Source organism: Entelurus aequoreus, linkage group LG16, assembly GCF_033978785.1.
Source record: "Entelurus aequoreus isolate RoL-2023_Sb linkage group LG16, RoL_Eaeq_v1.1, whole genome shotgun sequence".
Taxonomy (NCBI): Eukaryota; Metazoa; Chordata; class Actinopteri; order Syngnathiformes; family Syngnathidae; genus Entelurus; species Entelurus aequoreus.
In genome coordinates, this window is record NC_084746.1 from 50,712,638 (window position 1) to 50,729,359 (window position 16,722).

General features: G+C 36.5%; 1 protein-coding gene across 1 annotated transcript in view; it reads left to right on the top strand.

Annotated features, from left to right (window-relative positions):
* mppe1 (metallophosphoesterase 1) overlaps positions 1 to 16,722 on the top strand; it is a 43,002-nt gene that overhangs the window by 23,344 nt on the left and 2,936 nt on the right. The window contains exons 4-8 of the mRNA XM_062023601.1: positions 6,052 to 6,132; positions 7,358 to 7,466; positions 7,528 to 7,611; positions 13,066 to 13,188; positions 13,265 to 13,405. Of these exons, the coding sequence (XP_061879585.1) occupies positions 6,052 to 6,132; positions 7,358 to 7,466; positions 7,528 to 7,611; positions 13,066 to 13,188; positions 13,265 to 13,405 (538 nt within the window). The remainder of the gene's footprint in view (positions 1 to 6,051; positions 6,133 to 7,357; positions 7,467 to 7,527; positions 7,612 to 13,065; positions 13,189 to 13,264; positions 13,406 to 16,722) is intronic.

Consider the following 16,722-nt stretch of genomic DNA (forward strand, 5'->3'; position numbering starts at 1 on the left):
AAGTCCTCTTAATTCAATTGATATCTCATGACACAGTGAGACACACAATCTGTATGTAATATGGCTTTTAATTTTTTGCGGCTCCAGACAGATTTGTTTTTGTATTTTTGGTCCCAATATGGCTCTTTCAACATTTAGGGTTGCCGACCCCTGGACTAGAAGAAGTCCTAACAAGCAGGCTTATAAATAAATATATTGACATAAATGTAGCAAATCGGAATAAAACTCAAATTTAAACAAAGTAGAAGGTTTCTTCTTTGCAGAAATATTGGAGTAAAAGTATATTGCATCAAAACTACTCTGACACGTACAATTTATTCAAAAAGTTACTTAAGGGGTCTTTTTATGATTTTTCTCTACATAACATGTAAGGGTGGTTCCTTGGGCAACATTTTGCATAGATTGTTTTACAGACCGTCTTCAGGCTGCTTTTTCAACATCTTTTCAGGATACGCCCTTTTGTGGGCAGTCTTATCTACGTGCCTCCACTTCGACCGAGTCTTCTCCCCGTCAGCCATGTTGTAGTTTTTAGCACTTCCGTATGGAGTCTGCCAGATATAAGTTAGAACTAAGGTTGTACGGCAGGGGTCACCAACGTGGTGACCAGGTAGCCCGTAAGGACCAGATGAGTAGCCCGCTGGCCTGTTCTAAAAATAGCTCAAATAGCAGCACTTACCAGTGAGCTGCCTCTATTTTTTAAATTTGTATTTATTTACTAGCAAGCTGGTCTCGCTTTGCCCGACATTTTTAATTCTAAGAGAGACAAAACTCAAATAGAATTTGAAAATCCAAGAAAATATTTTAAAGACTTGGTCTTCACTTGTTTAAATAAATTCATTAATTCTTTTACTTTGCTTCTTATAACTTTCAGAAAGACAATTTTAGAGAAAAAATACAACCTTAAAAATGATTTTAGGATTTTTATACACATATACCTTTTTACCTTTTAAATTCCTTCCTCTTCTTTCCTGACAATTTAAATCAATGTTCAAGTACTTTTTTTTTTTTTTATTATTGTAAAGAATAATAAATACATTTTTTAATTTAATTCTTCATTTTAGCTTCTGTTTTTTCGACAAAGAATATTTGTGAAATATTTCTTGAAACTTATTATGATTAAAATTCAAAAAAAATATTCTGGCAAATCTAGAAAATCTGTAGAATCAAATTGAAATCTTATTTCAAAGTCTTTTGAATTTCTTTTAAAAATTTTGTTCTGGAAAATCTAGAAGAAATAATGATTTGTCTTTGTTAGAAATATAGCTTGGTCCAATTAGTTATATATTCTAACAAAGTGTAGATTGGATTTTAACCTATTTAAAACATGTCATCAAAATTCTAAAATTAATCTTAATCAGGAAAAATTACTAATGATGTTCCATAAATTCTTTTTTTAAGTTTTTCTCTTCTTTTTTTCGGTTGAATTTTGAATTTTAAAGAGTCGAAATTGAAGATAAACTATGTTTCAAAATTTAATTGTCATTTTTTTCGTGTTTTCTCCTCTTTTAAACCGTTCAATTAAGTGTAAATATCATTAATTATTAATAATAACATAGAGTTAAAGGTCAATTGAGCAAATTGGCTATTTCTGGCAATTTATTTAAGTGTGTATCAAACTGGTAGCCCTTCGCATTAATCAGTACCCAATTTGGGACATGCTCTCTCAGGGAGAGCATGTCCCAAATTCCCAGCTGCTGTTTTGAGGCGTGTTAAAAAAAATAATGCACTTTGTGACTTCAATAATAAATATGGCAGTGCCATGTTGGCATTTTTTCCCATAACTTGTTACATTGTTTAATGCATCCAGCGGGGCATCACAACAAAATTAGGCATAACAATGTGTTCATTCCAAGACTGTATATATCGGTATCGGTTGATATCGGAATCGGTAATTAAGAGTTGGACACTATCGGAATATCGGATATCGCCAAAAAAGCTATTATCGGACATCTCTACTAATTTGTATTAGAAATGTCAACAGTGGAAGATGCATGTGCATGTATGAGCCAGTCTGCCCCACAGGAGAGGAAAAAGAAGAAATGTATTGACTAGAGCAGGGGTCGGCAACCTTTACCACTCAAAGAGCCATTTTGGCAAGTTTCACACATTAAAGAAAGTAATGGGAGCCACAAAATATGTTTTTAAAATTTAAAATGAAAAACACCGCATACAAAGCTTAAACGCTTTGTGCTATGTTAACCAGGGGTCTCCGACACACGCACCGGCACGCACTTTAATGTGGAAATTTGATGTTAGTGCAGCCCGCGAGTTTTGAATGAATGTCGCTTGCGTCATACTTGCCAACCCTCTCATTTTTCCCGGGAGACTCCCGAATATTAGAGCGTGATGACACTGCATTTGGCGCCCTCTAGAGTCTGCCCTATCAGTGTATCTGCTCGGCCACAAGTGGAATGCAGCTTTGGCTTGATAGCGTTATCGACAGCAAGGCTACTAAGTCAGCAGCCACACATCTTACACTGACGGTACCAATACCCAGAATCCCATGCAGCCCTAACTCTTCCGCTCAACCAACGCACGGAGAGGGGGGGGTTGATGTGTGGGGGGATTTGGTGGTAGCGGGGGTGTATAATGTAGACCGGAAGAGTTAGGGCTGCATGGGATTCTGGGTAATGGTTGTGTTGTGTTTATGTTGTGTTACAGTGGGATGTTCTGCAGAAATGTGTTTTTCATTCTTTTTTGGTGTGGGTTCACAGTGTGGCGCATATTTGTAACGTAACAATGTTAAAGTTGTTTGATACGGCTACCGTCAGTGTAAGCTGTGTGGCTGATGACTAAGTATGCTTTGCTGTCTCCTGTGTGTGCAAGTAATAACAACATGCAACATGTGGCTGGACTGGCACGCTGTATGTAAATGCTATAGAGGACAATTACTGCAGTGCAATTAGGGCATGCCCTTTATTTAGTAATTAGAGTGTAATTAGGATTATATTTTCCTGGGAGTAGTCTATGAGAGACACTGACATCCATAAGTCTCCTGGGAAAATCGGGGGGGTCGGCATGTATGTAGCTGAGCCGCATCAGAGTGGTCAAGGAGCCGCATGCGGCTCCGGAGCCGCGGGTTGCTGACCCCTGGACTAGAGTGTCAGACATTTCGTCCAATCACTCAAAGTATATGCATGTCTCAATGTTGACATCGTTCCTACACCCCTGCAAGAGTTATACTTGTACAAACCCTGTTTCCATATGAGTTGGGAAATTGTGTTAGATGTAAATATAAACGGAATACAATGATTTGCAAATCATTTTCAACCCATATTCAATTGAATATGCCACAAAGACAACATATTTGACGTTTATCAACAACACCCGGAAACGCCGTCGGCTTCGCTGGGCCTGAGCTCATCTAAGATGGACTGATGCAAAGTGGAAAAGTGTTCTGTGGTCTGACGAGTCCACATTTCAAATTGTTTTTGGAAACTGTGGACGTCAAAGAGGAAAAGAACCATCCGGATTGTTATAGGCGCAAAGTGTAAAAGCCAGCATGTGTGATGGTATGGGGGTGTATTAGTGCCCAAGACATGGGTAACTTACACATCTGTGAAGGCACCATTAATGCTGAAAGGTACATACAGGTTTTGGAGCAACATATGTTGCCATCCAAGCAACGTTACCATGGACGCCCCTGCTTATTTCAGCAAGACAATGCCAAGCCACGTGTTACATCAACGTGGCTTCATAGTAAAAGAGTGCGGGTACTAGACTGGCCTGCCTGTAGTCCAGACCTGTCTCCCATTGAAAATGTGTGGCGCATAATTAAGCCTAAAATAGCAGAAGGGAGACCCCCGGACTGTTGAACAACTTAAGCTGTACATCAAGCAAGAATGGGAAAGAATTCCACCTGAGAAGCTTCAAAAATGTGTTGTTAAAAGGAAAGGCCATGTAACACAGTGGTGAACATGCCCTTTCCCAACTACTTTGGCACGTGTTGCAGCCATGAAATTCTAAGTTCATTATTATTTGCAAGAAAAAAAAAAAGTTTATGAGTTTGAACATCAAATATGTTGTCTTTGTAGTGCATTCAATTGAATATGGGGTGAAAAGGATTTGCAAATCATTGTATTCCGTTTATATTTACATCTAACACAATTTCCCAACTCATATGGAAACGGGGTTTGTATATCGCCTTTCTATCTTCAAGGTACTCTAAGCACTTTGACGCCATTTCCACATTCTCACTGATGGTGGGAGCTGCCACGCAAGGCCCGAACCACAATCCATCAGGAGCAAGGGTGACGTCTCTTGCTCAAGGACGCAACGAAATGTGACTAGGATGTCGGAAGCCAGGGATCGAACCAGCAACCCTCAAGTTGCCAGCACGGCCTCTACCAACCGAGCCGGGTTAAAAGAGGGTACATTTGGATATCGTTTAGAGAAGTCAGTGTACAGCTTGTATAGTTTCAAGTTTCAAGTTTATTCACAATACCATACAACAATTGCAATAGTAGTGAATATCATTTAAAGATATTGGTAAGTGAAAGGGTCCCCCAAATAAGCTAGAAGAAGCTTTTGACAGGGGGTCCAGAGGACAGTTTATATATGGAATGATGAAAAATGGTAGCAAGCACTACAACAACAAAAAAAAAAAAAAACAACGCTATGGATGAACACAAGATAATAGTACTAAAGCAAGCATACACATACATACATACATTCATTCAACCATGCAAAACCCAACAGTAGTCTACCCCACATGAGGCATTAGAGATAGGTGGTTAATAGGTAAGTTTTCAGTTTCTTTTTGAAGTTGGAGAATGGATACAGCATCTTGAGGCTTTCATTAAGCCGGTTCCAAATCTTAGGTCCCCTGCATACAACACTTCGATCGGTACAAGCCAGTAGACGATGTTTACCTGATATCAGATCTAAGTTAGGAGTGTTGTGGGCATGCTGGGGATGGTGGATAGGAACCAAGCTACAGAGCCTGTGATTCAGCCTGTGAATGACTTGATAGGTTAGACAAGCATTGTGATAAATATTGAACTCTGTCAGTCTTAAGAGATGATATTTATGAAATAGATGTCGAGTGGGGGCATTAAACTTGGACCATGACAGGGCCCGTATGATTTTCTTTTGCATAGATTCTAATTTGTGAAGGTAGGTAGGAAAGGTGTTACACCAGATGACATTACAGTAGTTTAGATGTGGTTCAAAGAGAGTTTTATATAGGGTAAGTAGAGCATACAGAGGAAGATAATGACGAAGGTGAAAGAACAGGCCAACATATTTAGATAATTTGTTTAACAGATGGCTAATGTGACATTTGAAATTGAGGTATTCGTCAATGATGACCCCCAGGAATTTTGTGGAATACACTCTCTGTATTTCCTGCCCATTGATATCGACATGGCAGTGCTCAGTATTTGTCCGGTTTTTATTAGAATGAAATAGAATAAAATTGGTTCTATTAACATTAAGTGAGAGCTTATAGCACTATAGAAAATGAAATGTAGAAGTTGGAAAGTGAGTCAACACAAACTTTTTCAGGAAGCTTGAAAACAAACAATCATGTCGACAGTCAAGCATGTATGGCGGTGGTATGGCGATCTGGGGCTGCATGAATGCTACCGGCTCATTTTGTAAAAATAGAATTCCAACATGTGCTGTGACGTAGTGAAGGCAGAACATTGGTTGAAAGAAACACTTATAGAAGGTTTATTGTTGGCCTCGTGAGCGTCCGTATGTTTGCCATCTGACAAGACGGTCCAGTCAAGCAAGTCAGTTGTCGGCACAGATGGAAGAAAAGAAGCTGCACACACAAGAAAAGAAGCTGCACACACAAGAAAAGAAGCTGCACACACAAGAAAAGAAGCTGCACACACAAGAAAAGAAGCTGCACACACAAGAAAAGAAGCTGCACACACACACACAAAGTTGCTTTTCTATGGGGGACACTCATGTCGCAAGCAAATACAGACTTTGGCTTTTACGATGAGTTCTTTTTGGACTTGTGAAATAGCAGGAAGTGAAGGAACTCAAAAAAGTAGTGAGCATTTTTTTGGGGGTGATTGCTAACTTTGTCTCCCCCTGCAGGATGGACTGGTTCAAGCTGCAGCGCTTCGAGAAAGTCTTTAACGCCTCCTCCACTCGGATTGTTACTAAAAATGGAATCAAGTAAGTGACTAACTGGGGCGATACAACAGAAATACTAATGCTCACATAGGATTGCTTATGTACACTAATCATTTGTTTACCGCTGCTAATTAGTTTCAGGCCTCACCATGGTCAATTAATTTCCACAAAGTATGAATGATTTAATAATCATGTATACATATATACACACACACACACACACACACACACACACACACACATACATATACATATGTATATATACACACACACACACACACACACATACATATACATATATATATATACACACACACTCACATACATACATACTAGGGATGTCCGATAATGGCTTTTTGCCGATATCCGATATTGTCCAACTCTTTAATTACCGATGCCGATATCAACCGATATATGCAGTCGTGGAATTAACACATTACAATTAGTGCACCAACCCAAAAAACCTCCCTCCCCCCATTTCTTTCTGTTATCAATATTCTGGTTCCTACATTATATATCAATATATATCAATACAGTCTGCAAGGGATACAGTCCGTAAGCACACATGATTGTGCGTGCTGCTGGTCCACTAATAGTACTAACCTTTAACAGTTAATTTTACTCATTTTCATTCATTACTAGTTTCTATGTAACTGTTTTTATATTGTTTTACTTTCTTTTTTATTCAAGAAATGTTTTTAAATTTAGTTATCTTATTTTATTATTATTTTTTAAAAGTACCTTATCTTCACCATACCTGGTTGTCCAAATTAGGCATAATAATGTGTTAATTCCACGACTGCATATATCGGTTGATATCGGTATCGGTTGATATCGGTATCGGTAATTAAAGAGTTGGACGATATCGGAATATCGGATATCGGCAAAAAGCCATTATCGGACATCCCTAATAATAATGTGTTAATTCCACGACTGTATATATCGGTTTCGGTTGATATCGGAATCGGTAATTAAGAGTTAGACAATATCGGATATCGGCAATGAAGCCATTATCGGACATCTCTAGTTTTTATCCTTTGATAGTCTTTGGTATGACTCCACCGGGATTTGAACACCCAACCTACCATTCTCACTCTAACCACTAGGCCCCTTTTCCTTTACATAGCGGTTGCTAAAACTTCCTATATTTGTAGAATATGATTTGGGGGAAAAGAATGCCAACAAAATTGACCGAACCCACAAACTTGGAAGCGCACTGTGGCGAAGGACGGCTGTACTGGCAACTCTCTAATCATTTGTGTGGCAGCTTCCTGCTGGTGAACAGCGTGGCCCTGCACGGCGACGGCTGCCCCATCTGCCAGGCGGTCGAGAAGGAGCTCATTAAACTGTCCAAAGACCTCAACTGCTCTCTTCAGGTGCGCTTTGAGAAGGTGGATCCTGCCTGAAAGCGAGTCAAATAATGTTCCCCTCCTGCAGAGCTCACAGTCCGGTGGCGCCGTGGCAGTGGATGGCTGTGAGGGTGCGCAGGTGTATCCCCCGACACCCCCCATCATGTTGCAGGTAGGCTTGGTAAACCCATCTGTTCTACAGTCCTTCCTAGAACCTTTATTAGGCCATTTTTTGGTGTTACATTTTAGCATCTTTGTGTCACAAGGAGTCGGACGTTACGATTAGGCAAGGCAACTTTATTTGTAAGGCAAGGCAAGACAACTTTATTTGTACAGCGCTTTTCATACACAAGGCAGACTCAAAGTGCTTCACAGACTACAAAGTGAAATGAAAGAAAATAAAAGCAAAATGAAAATGCAGACAATACAAATAAAAACAGTGCAGACGTTAAAAGTTAAAAGTTAAAAGATTTAGCTGAAAGCTAAGGTGAACATAAAAGTCTTCAGTCGAGTTTTAAAAGTAGTCAGAGTTGGGGAAAGTCTCAGGAAGTTTATTCCAGCTATTTGTTGCATAGTGACTGAATGATGCTCTCCCTTGATTGGACTTTACTCTTGGAACCGCTAACAGATTGGTCTCAGATAGAGATGTCCGATAATATCGGTCTGCCGATATTATCGGCCGATAAATGCGTTAAAATGTAATATCGGAAATTATCGGTATCGTTTTTTTTATTATCAGTATCTTTTAAAAAAAAAAAATTAAATCCACATAAAAAACACAAGATACACTTACAATTAGTGCACCAACCCAAAAAACCTCCCTCCCCCATTTACACTCATTCACACAAAAGGGTTGTTTCTTTCTGTTATCAATATTCTGGTTCCTACATTATATATCAATATATATCAATACAGTCTGCAAGGGATACAGTCCGTAAGCACACATGATTGTGCGTGCTGCTGGTCCACTAATAGTACTAACCTTTAACAGTTAATTTTACAAATTTTCATTCATTACTAGTTTCTATGTAACTGTTTTTATATTGTTTTACTTTCTTTTTTATTCAAGAAAATGTCTTTAATTTATTTATCTTATTTTATTTGATTCATTTTTTTAATAAGTACCTTATCTTCACCATACCTGGTTGTCCAAATTAGGCATAATAATGTGTTAATTCCACGACTGTATATATCGGTTGATATCGGTATCGGTTGATATCGGTATCGGTAATTAAAGAGTTGGACAATATCGGCATATTGGATATCGGCAAAAGCCCATTATCGGACATCCCTAGTCTCAGAAGATCTTAGTGATCTAGAGGGCTTATATAGTGGGAGCATATCAGTAATATACTAGATCAGGGGTCACCAACGCGGTGCCCGCGGGCACCAGGTAGCCCGTAAGGACCAGATGAGTAGCCCGCTGGCCTGTTCTAAAAATAGCTCAAATAACAGCACTTACCAGTGAGCTGCCTCGATTTTTTAAATTGTATTTATTTACTAGCAAGCTGGTCTCGCTTTGCTCGACATTTTTAATTCTAAGAGAGACAAAACTCAAATAGAATTTGAAAATCCAAGAAAATATTTTAAAGACTTGGTCTTCACTTGTTTAAATAAATTCATACATTTTTTTACTTTGCTTCTTATAACTTTCAGAAAGACAATTTTAGAGAAAAAATACAACCTTAAAAATGATTTTAGGATTTTTAAACACATATACCTTTTTACCTTTTAAATTCCTTCCTCTTCTTTCCTGACAATTTAAATCAATGTTCAAGTAAAAAAAAAATTTTTATTGTAAAGAATAATAAATATATTTTAATTTAATTCTTCATTTTAGCTTCTGTTTTTTCGACGAAGAATATTTGTGAAATATTTCTTCAAACTTATTATGATTAAAATTAAAAAAAAAATATTCTGGCAAATCTAGAAAATCTGTAGAATCAAATTTAAATCTTATTTCAAAGTCTTTTGAATTTATTTTAAAATTTTTGTTCTGGAAAATCTAGAAGAAATAATTATTTGTCTTTGTTAGAAATATAGCTTGGTCCAATTTGTTATATATTCTAACAAAGTGTAGATTGGATTTTAACCTATTTAAAACATGTCATCAAAATTCTAAAATTAATCTTAATCAGGAAAAATTACTAATGATGTTCCATAAATTCTTTTTTTTATTTTTTCAAAAAGATTCGAGTTAGCTAGTTTTTCTCTTCTTTTTTTCGGTTGAATTTTGAATTTTAAAGAGTCGAAATTGAAGATAAACTATGTTTCAAAATTTAATTGTAATTTTTTGTGTGTTTTCTCCTCTTTTAAACCGTTCAATTAAGTGTAAATATCATTAATTATTCATAATAACATAGAGTTAAAGGTAAATTGAGCAAATTTGCTATTTCTGTATCAAACTGCTAGCCCTTCGCATTGATCAGTACCCAAGAAGTAGCTCTTGGTTTCAAAAAGGTTGGTGACCCCTGTACTAGACCATGTAGTGACTTATATGTGAGCAGGAGGATTTTGAAATCAATTCTCTGATGTACAGGGAGCCAATGTAAGGATTTAAGAATTGCTGTAATGTGCTCACATTTTTTGGTCTTTGTTAGAACTCTAGCAGCAGCGTTCTGAACAAGCTGCAGCTGCCTGACACTTTTTTTGGGAAGACCTGCAAGGAGACCATTACAATAGTCTAGCCTACTGGTAATAAAAGGCATGTACACGTTTTTCTAAGTCTTGAGCTGACATGAGCTCTCTAAGTCTTTTTACATTTTTGAGGTGATAGTAGGCCGATTTTGTTACTGATTTGATGTGACTGTCGAAATGTAAATCAGAATCTAAAATAACCCCAAGATTTCTGGCTTTATTTGAGGTTTTCAGGGACAGTGATTGAAGGTGTTGGACGACTTTAAAGCTTTCTTTTTTAGCAGCAAAAACAATGATCTCAGTTTTATCTTCATTTAGTTGTAGGACATGTTGGCACATCCAGTGTTTGACTTGCTCAATGCACTGGCACAGAAGATCTATGGGGCGATAGTCATTTGGTGATAGCGCTACATAGATTTGGGTGTCATCGGCATAGCAATGATGGTCAATGTTATTATTTTGCATGATTTGTCCTAGTGGGAGCATATAGATGTTAAATAAAGTCGGCCCCAAGATTGAACCTTGGGGGACTCCACACGTTACGTTGGTTGGTTCTGATACAAAGTCACCAATGGAAACAAAATAGTTCCTATCTAGTAGATATGACTTGAACCAGCTAGGATGTGAACACAATACTTTGACTTTAACCACGACAAGGACAGACAGGAAAGTAACACGCAATTCTTAACGGTCATGCAAGTGCGTAAAAATAAACAAGAATAAATTACCTTGGGTTCAGCCTCTTCCACACGGAGATCCAGCAATCATGAGTTTGAGTCGGCAAACATTGGAGTCCCCTTGCATGTGTTAGGAGTGCTCTTCTTAGTGGAGGTTTGTTTAATGTACAAAAATCCAAGAAAGAGTGCAACAGGGATGTGCATGAAACTACGGAGCCCCTAAAAGGGACATGGAGATCTCGCAAAAGGTTTTTTTCCTACGCTACCGTTCAAAAGTTTGGGGTCACCCAAACAATTTTGTGGAATAGCCTTCATTTCTAAGAACAAGAATAGACTGTCGAGTTTCAGATGAAAGTTCTCTTTTTCTGGCCATTTTGAGCGTTTAATTGACCCCACAAATGTGATGCTCCAGAAACTCAATCTGCTCAAAGGAAGGTCAAACTGTTTTCAGATGTGTGAACATGATTGCACAAGGGTTTTCTAATCATCAATTAGCCTTCTGAGCCAATGAGCAAACACATTGTACCATTAGAACACTGGAGTGATAGTTGCTGGAAATGGGCCTCTATACACCTATGTAAATATTGCACCAAAAAGCAGACATTTGCAGCTAGAATAGTCATTTACCACATTAGCAATGTATAGAGTGTATTTCTTTAAAGTTAAGACTAGTTTAAAGTTATCTTCATTGAAAAGTACAGTGCTTTTCCTTCAAAAATAAGGACATTTCAATGTGACCCCAAACTTTTGAACGGTAGTGTATGTCAGTGAACCGGAAGTAAAACAGTCACAGCGATGGAGGAGGATATTTCATCTAAGTAAGATGAAATATCTCAAATAAGGGTGATATTTGCTTATTTTCTGTCTGATAAGATCATTCTTCTCACTAAGCAGATTTTATGTTAAGAGTGTTTTACTTGTTTTAAGGGTTTTGGTCCTAAATGATGTCAGTAAGTTATTACAGCTTGTTGCTGAGATTTGATGAGCTATATTGAGTAAAACATGCTTGAAACTAGAATATCAACTGTTGCAAAGGTGTGTCATTAACACTCACAAGTATAAAACTACTTTTTTAAAGTCATCATTTCTTATTTTAAGCATGTAAAAAAAAACATAACTGACAATTGTGTCTCATATTAAAACAGATGACAGCCAAATGGACTTTGCTGTTTTATTTTCAATGAAACAATAGAAAATACATTCTCATATAGTAGTACAGTTATTAGTGACAATATACTTATTTTAAAAAGGTATTTTTGGGTTCATTGAGGTTGGCTAGTTTTACTTGTTTTGGAAAGTCTTGACAAGCCAAATGTTCTTGTTCTATTGGCAGATAATTTTGCTTAGTTCAAATAAAATGCCCCTCATTTTTGTTTTGTTTTTTTTCTTGTTTTTGAACACTGACTTTTTGCAGTGCATCATCTGTGCTACGACGAGAAAGCCCCCTCGCCCTGAGTATTCTTCTCAGATGTCTCTCACTTATGTCAAAGCCATGTCTACGTGCAAGAACGGATTTGATGTCTTTATATGTTAGGCCAATACTAAAATAGAAATCAATAAACTTCTCCCACGGAAGATGGGTAGGCTCCTCCATCGCTGTCTGTTTTACTTCCGGTTCACTGACATAGGAAAAAATCTGGCAAAAAGTATTGCCAGATCTGTCAAAAAGTATTCCCAGATCTCGCAAAACATTTGTTTCCCTCCATGTCCCTGTTTTACTTCCGGCTCACTGATATAGGAAAAAATCTGGCAAAAAGTATTGCCAGATCTCGCAAAAACTATTGCCAGATCTCGCAAAAACTATTGCCAGATCTCACAAAAAGCATGGCCAGATCGGCCTGCCGATATTATCGGACATCTCTAATTATAAGTCCAGAATCTATGATTGGAAATATAATAACCCGGTAAAAGTTAACTTTAGCCAGCATATAACAGCAAATTTGCAGCTGCGCTTCCTTCCTGTGAAACCTGTGAAACACACAAAACAATAACTGTGTACAAAAATATGAAGATTGGCATTGAAAACATGTTGTGATACAAATAAATACCCACCAAAATGTATATATATATTTTTTTCGGTTTGTATTTGTTGCCGAAACTTGTTTCGGTGCCAATACAATTTTGACTACAATGTCAATTATTTTCCATACCAAATTTTACTAGCAATGTTTTCAATCCATAAACAGCCTTCAAAATCATAAAAAGCAACAAAATAAAAAACATGTAATTTAAGAAGGTGTGTTTTCCTCACAAATGCAGTAATGATGAGTGCAATGAATGAAGAAGTGATGAGGGTTGTTCCTGCTCTCCAGCACTACCCGCTGTACAGAGTGAGCGATGCAGGCTGCACAGGCACAGACGCAGCGCCGCCCGGAGAGCGACACCTTCTGTTCAGAGAGAAGTACGACGTGCTGTCCAAGGAAGCCTCCCAGAAGGTGAGTGAGTTTGCTTTCCTAGAGTTTGTCTCTCTCTGAGCAGCATGTCTCTTTTTTTGTTTTTTTTGTACCTCAGTTGCTGCAGTGGTTTAAGCCCCGCCTCATCCTGAGTGGCCACACCCACAGCGGATGTGAGGTTCTCCATGACAACAAGTACCCAGAAATCAGCGTGCCGTCCTTCAGCTGGAGGAACCGCAACAATCCCAGCTTGATCCTGGTGGGTGTCTCGTCATGGGCTACAAAGTAACACCTTTAAAATTAAATTTTTTTTAAAATTTATTTTATTTTTTTATTTATTTTTTTACATAAATAAATACAATCATGTGTGCTTACGGACTGTATCCCTGCAGACTGTATACTATATTGATATATAATGTATATATTGTGTTTTTTATGTTGATTTCATTAAAAAAAAAAAAAAAAAAAAAAAAAAAAAATTTTTAAATTTCTTGTGCGGCCCAGTACCAATCGGTCCACGGACCGGTACCGGGCCGCGGCCCGGTGGTTGGGGACCACTGCTTTAGAATGTAATATCGGAAATTTTCGGTATCGTTTTTTTTTATTATCAGTATCGTTTTTTTTAATTTTTATTAAATCCACATAAAAAACACAAGATACACTTACAATTAGTGCACCAACCCAAAAAACCTCCCTCTCCCATTTACACTCATTCACACAAAAGGGTTGTTTCTTTCTGTTATTAATATTCTGGTTCCTACATTATATATCAATATATATCAATACAGTCTGCAAGGGATACAGTCCGTAAGCACACATGATTGTGCGTGCTGCTGCTCCACTAATAGTACTAACCTTTAACACTTAATTTTACTCATTTTCATTCATTACTAGTTTCTATGTAACTGTTTTTATATTGTTGTACTTTCTTTTTTATTCAAGAAAATGTTTTTAATTGATTTATCTTATTTTATTTTTATTTATTTTTAAAAAAAGGACCTTATCTTCACCATACCTGGTTGTCCAAATTTGGCATAATAATGTGTTAATTCCACGACTGTATATATTTGTATTGGTTGATATCGGTATCGGTTGATATTAGGGATGTCCGATAATATCGGCCTGCCGATATTATCGGCCGATAAATGCGTTAAAATGTAATATCGGAAATTATCGGTATCGGTTTTTTTATTATCTGTATCGTTTTTTGGTTGTTTTTTTTAATTAAATCAACATTAAAAACACAAGATACACTTACAATTAGTGCACCAACCCAAAAAACCTCCCTCCCCCATTTCTTTCTGTTATCAATATTCTGCTTCCTACATTATATATCAATATATATCAATACAGTCTGCAAGGGATACAGTCCGTAAGCACACATGATTGTGCGTGCTGCTGCTCCACTAATAGTACTAACCTTTAACAGTTAATTTTAGTCATTTTCATTCATTACTAGTTTCTATGTAACTGTTTTTGTATTGTTTTACTTTCTTTTTTAATTCAAGAAAATGTTTTTAATTTATTTATCTTATTTTATTTTTATTTATTTTTAAAAAAAGGACCTTATCTTCACCATACCTGGTTGTCCAAATTTGGCATAATAATGTGTTAATTCCACGACTGTATATATTCGTATTGGTTGATATCGGTATTGGTTGATATTAGGGATGTCCGATAATATCGGTAAATTATCGGTACCGTTAAATGCGTTAAAATGTAATATCGGAAATTATCGGTATCGGTTTTTTATTATCTGTATCGTTTTTTTTAGTTTTTTTAATTAAATCCACATAAAAAACACAAGATACACTTACAATTAGTGCACCAACCCAAAAAACCTCCCTCCCCCATTTACACTCATTCACACAAAAGGGTTGTTTCTTTCTGTTATTAATATTCTGCTTCCTACATTATATATCAATATATATCAATACAGTCTGCAAGGGATACAGTCCGTAAGCACACATGATTGTGCGTGCTGCTGGTCCACTAATAGTACTAACCTTTAACAGTTAATTTTACTCATTTTCATTCATTACTAGTTTCTATGTAACTGTTTTTATATTGTTGTACTTTCTTTTTTATTCAAGAAAATGTTTTTAATTTAGTTATCTTATTTTATTTTTATTTTTTTAAATTACCTTATCTTCACCATACCTGGTTGTCCAAATTAGGCATAATAATGTGTTAATTCCACGACTGCATATATCGGTTGATATCGGTATCGGTTGATATCGGTATCGGTAATTAAAGAGTTGGACAATATCAGAATATCGGATATCGGCAAAAAGCCATTATCGGACATCCCTAGTTGATATCGGTATCGGTAATTAAGGGTTTGGTCAATATCGGTATATTGGATATCGGCAAAAAGCCATTATCGGACATCCCTAATTAGCAATGATCAAAATGTTATACTAAAATATAATGGTAACATTTTGTGTGGGTAAATCCTTTGTGTGGCCCTAAAATGCTCTGACAGCAAAGCCCACCCACTTAGTCCGGGTGTGCTGGTGCTGCAGGACATTATTCAACATGAACAAACAGAAAGTTGTCACACACAGATTGTTCAACATGTGGCTGCAAGCAAAGTAGCAGAAAGGACATATTTCATGGTGTAAATATTGACGTGCTGTTTTCTAACATGTTTCGGCTGTTAGCGACGTTCATAAGTTTATAAGTGTTTTATCGTTCATAGTTAATATTGTAAATCCCTCAATCTATATTTTCATGTACACTGTAGGTGTCTTTATATATATATATATATATATATATATATATATATATATATATATATATATATATATATATATATATATATATATATATATATATATATATATATATATATATATATACAGTAACACTTTAGTATGGGGAACATATTCACCATTAGTTAGTTGCTTATTAAAGTAACAAAGACTTAATTTACAGTTATTTGGACACTAGGGGAACATATAAGGGTGAGGGTTAGGGTTACTAATAAGCAATAATTCTGAGGTCATTGAGGGAAGACTCTTAGATAATGGCTTACTGGTTGTATAATAAGGCCATGCGGAATAGGGCATTAATAAGTACTTAATAATGATTAATGAAGAGCCAATATGTTACTAATTTGCATGTTAATAAGCAACTAATTAATGGTGAATATGTTCCCCATACTAAAGTGTTACCATATATACATATATTCATATATTCATATATATATATATACACTACCGTTCAAAAGTTTGGGGTCACATGTAAATGTCCTTATTTTTGAAGGAAAAGCACTGTACTTTTCAATGAAGATAACTTTAAACTAGTCTTAACTTTAAAGAAATACACTCTATACATTGCTAATGTGGTAAATGACTATTCTAGCTGCAAATGTCTGCTTTTTGGTGCAATATCTACATAGGTGTATAGAGGCCCATTTCCAGCAACTATCACTCCAGTGTTCTAATGGTACAATGTGTTTGCTCATTGGCTCAGAAGGCTAATTGATGATTAGAAAACCCTTGTGCAATCATGTTCACACATCTGAAAACACTTTAGCTCGTTACAGAAGCTACAAAACTGACCTTCCTTGGA